The sequence below is a fragment of the Polyodon spathula genome, chromosome 17 (assembly GCF_017654505.1).
Source record: "Polyodon spathula isolate WHYD16114869_AA chromosome 17, ASM1765450v1, whole genome shotgun sequence".
In the NCBI taxonomy this organism is placed as follows: domain Eukaryota; kingdom Metazoa; phylum Chordata; class Actinopteri; order Acipenseriformes; family Polyodontidae; genus Polyodon; species Polyodon spathula.
Window position 1 is genome coordinate 7,594,109 of NC_054550.1, and position 4,075 is coordinate 7,598,183.

The 4,075-nt window shown below is 33.6% G+C and overlaps 1 protein-coding gene across 1 annotated transcript in view; it reads left to right on the forward strand.

Annotated features, from left to right (window-relative positions):
• Positions 1-3,778: 3,778 nt before the first annotated feature.
• The window catches only part of LOC121329538 (myoblast determination protein 1 homolog 2-like), a 2,154-nt gene continuing 1,857 nt past the window's right edge, over positions 3,779-4,075 (forward strand). The window contains exon 1 of the mRNA XM_041275149.1: positions 3,779-4,075. This exon is cut by the window's right edge and continues 477 nt beyond it. Coding sequence (XP_041131083.1) covers positions 4,040-4,075 — 36 coding nt within the window. The 5' untranslated portion in view covers positions 3,779-4,039.

Sequence of the window (4,075 nt, forward strand, 5' to 3'; positions counted from 1 at the left end):
GTAATGTGTATGAAATAACTTGTTTTACAGTTCAAGATTAACTTAAAACTTTAAAGATCCTATATTTAACACACATACCAATGCAGCAGACGTAATGAAAACAAAATATTTTCCCCACACCAGATATACTTGCTGTCACCAGTACGGTGAAATGCGAAAGTAGTTTGCCAAAGCATATACATCCACTGCAGGAATAGAATGTCATAGCAAATCACTAAATGTATAGCAAAAAAAAGGACCAGAACTGATGGTCCAGCATGGAACTTTGGTTTTAAATTGGCTAAATATTATAGCCTTAAGTGGGTTTAATGCAGAATTGTTCACGTCTCTGTAGCTGCATTGAAAAGACGTGATACTAAAAGGTTAAGGTATTCCACTCCCCTTCTTGGGGAATATAATCCTTTAGTCATTTATTTATTTATGTTATTGTCTATATATATATATATATATATATATATATATATATATATATATATATATATATATATATATGTGTTTTTAAATTGGTCCTAGTTGTAATATATGGTAATGCTAGGAGGTAACTAAGCCTAAAATGGGGCTGTTCAGGATGGCTCAACAGTCCCTTGTCATCAGTGTGGCTCTTTTAGCCCACAAAGTTGAACATATCCATTCTAAAACATCCATATTGAATGAAACACACAATGGATAAACACCTGAAACCCACTTCTGTACAGTGGCACTGGAACCATTTTTAAAGTGGATGTAACCCCTATATATGATGGAAGCCATGCAAAGCCAAGGGGGTGCTACCACAGCCCCAGCACCCCTAGTTCCAGTGCCCTTGCTTCTGCATAATAACCAGAACTGTTTGTATTCCCCATGTGTTGGCTATCATACCTGAACCATTGGCAAATTCTCAAAACGCCACAATAACCATATAAGAATTGTTTTACAAAAAAAAACATGGAAATCTGGATTTTAGAACTGAGTCAATTAATTAATCCACTGAGATTAAAATAAAATAAAAATGTATTGGAAAAAAATCAATTATCATATAAACTATGTAAACTAAACACTTGCAAAGGTGCATTGTTGCACTGAATTGCACCAAAACTGCCAGAAGATTTGGAGATTTAAATGAGTGTATTTTTCAATGTTCGGATATATGCATTGTGAATATCTCGGACATGTGCATTTATATTCTCCATTAACTCGGTGACCCCGGTTTATGTCAAGCAGCCACATCTAAGAGTGACCATAACCACTGGTAATTTATAGCTGACAGCTGTTTAGGGCGGGTTTACACAGACTGTGAATAGTCTCTCTTGGAGAGGGACCCAAAAACCACATTACAAAAAATAAAAACTGACTGGATAAGATAAATTGTCCAAATGCAAAACAGAGGGGTGTATAAATAGTTTTAATGTGACTATGTTCGAGTGGGAGTGTGTTGAGACGACCGTCATCCTCAATAGAGAAGGTTTTCGTGAATGAAAAATTAACTATATTAGTACTGATATATATAATTATAGATATGATATATAAATCACATATAATATATATATATATATATATATATATATATATATATATATATATATATATATATATATATATATATATATATAATATTTCTAAATGTTTGATAACACACTTTTGTGAGCAGGGCTCGATTTTTTCCGCTTTAAAAATTAATTCAATTGGTGCGTCGAAAAAAGTTGGGTTTACAATATATCATTTTAAATAAAAGGGGTTCTCTTCATAGGCTTTGTACCATTAACATTTGTATGTACAGCTTTTTAAGCAGAATCGTCAGTCTCCCATCTTTTATATTGCAATGCTGTAAAATGATGGTTATAATAACAACTGACATTTCGAGGTGCTCTGTGGAGGATAGCTGTGCTACTAACAGACAGCTTCCACAGAACAGTGCCATTGTGCCACTGTGCCACATATTGACTCTTTATCGCCATCTTCTGGTTATTAAACCTAACACCTGACTGAGAAATCTCTCCTGGCTAACGGCAGTGGCCCCCCCTAGAAGCGGCTCTTACTACCTTTATCGTGGATTAAGAGCACTTTGATGTGGATAATAAGATTCACTGATCTATTGTAACGACCATTTAGTGATCAGTTGTGATGTGCTTAAAGGATGTACCATTTTTTCAACACATCAGGCAGAAACCTTAGGATTTTCTACACCTTTATCTAAAACAAATGCACTGGTTAAACACGAGATTAAAGCGTAAAATGAGAAATAATGACGACTTTTTATTAACTAATAAGTAGAAAAGACAGATTCATCAAAATCTCATTAGACTGCAAGATAATGTTTTACAAGGCCAAATTCACAAAGTTTTAGCTCATAAGGACAATGAGACATTTATACCTGTAAAAACTGTAATAGCAGTTTTGATGAATCTCAAATAAAAGCCGATTTTAAATAACTCATGAACTGGGGCGAACACAATCGGAACAGATCCACCATATTTTGAATTAAAAGCAAATATAAACCTAATTTTAAAATAAACCAACGAACAAATTCATATAAATAAACAAGCAAATATAGGGTTTAAGCAGTATATCCTCGAGGGAAGTTAAACAGCTTCACGTTTTAGCATGTCATCTTTTAAATGAGGCCAGAAAGGTGAACAATTCAGGTGTAAAACAGTTTTGAATTTAGCCAATTCAATATGCAACTTAATAAGATCCGAAAAAAGAAAAAAAAAAAAAAAAAAAAAAAAAAGGCTACCGTTAATTTTTGCACGGCTATACCCTACGTAACCAATTGGCAACGATCTATAGACTCACAATACTAAAAACCACTATGGTGTAAAGTATATAAAATACTAAAATGTGTTTATAATCTGTAGATTTATGTTTAATGCTAAAGAATAACATCTGAAAATCTATAGAGGTTGAGAACGAAATTTCTAAACGAAAATACTAAACTGTGATATTTCAAACAGAACAAATAACGGCACAGTGGTTGAGACAAACAGCGGAGTGAGGTTTCTCTACACTGTGTCACTGACAATAACGAAGTCTTACTTAACTAAGTACCATATTGCCAAATGTTTTGCATCACCTAGAATTTTAGGATTGATACATCTTTATTAAATTTATGAACATAATTTAGATATTTTATTTAACTTCATGTAATCAAACACAACTACAAAATAATATCGTAAAAGTCTACAAGAAGCCATAATGAAAGTACCGTATTTCATGTTAGATTTCGAAATGTTACATTTTTGATTTGACAGTTTTTCATTAAGTACGTGGAAAACTACAAAGCGGTATGTAATTCAATATGTTAACATAACATTATTCAGCATTTTCGCTCGATTTTATGAAGCAAAATTAGTTAATTCTATAGTTTGATGCAAAGTTGTAGACACTGGACTTTCCAGTGTCTGAATTCTGAAGATAACAGCTGCATAACCCTGTATGAACTTAGCTTTAAAAACAGCCATTGTAGGATTGCATTTATTTAAATTTCGAAACGTGATGCTAAAGTTTATTTTCGTGGAGCTAAAGCAAACAAAAGGGAGCTTTTAATTTATAAAAAGTAATACAAAGTTGTCTTGCACAGAACAGAAAACAATCCACTCTCAGTCTCCCTGAGAACTTTCTCAAAAGTTCACGACTTTCTGAGAATGAAAATAAGCCCCTCCCAAACTACCAGCGCGCTGCCCAGCCTCTGTCCAATTTGATTGGTTCTCAAGACAAGCTATCCATTGGAGTACCACGCCCCAGGCTCTCGAACCCACATAAATAAGGCTGAAAACTACTGGGTCAGCATAGGTACCCAAAGGGTGCTTCACTAGCAAGGCTTGCATTTGTATAGAAAAAGAAAAAAAATCTTATCTGTTGTTAAACAACTGAAAACATCCTTAGGAGGTTATTTTTAAACTGTTATAGAGAACTCCTTATTGAAAAAAGGCTTTAAACTATTGAGACAGTATATAGTTAAAGGCTGAAAAGCACAGACAAGAAAAAAAAAGAAACATCTGTGAAAACATTTGACATTGGTACAAGTTCTGTATCTCTGGGCTTCAGTTGTCAGTCTTGTATTATGGAGTTATCAGACAGCACTTTCTCATTCAGTATC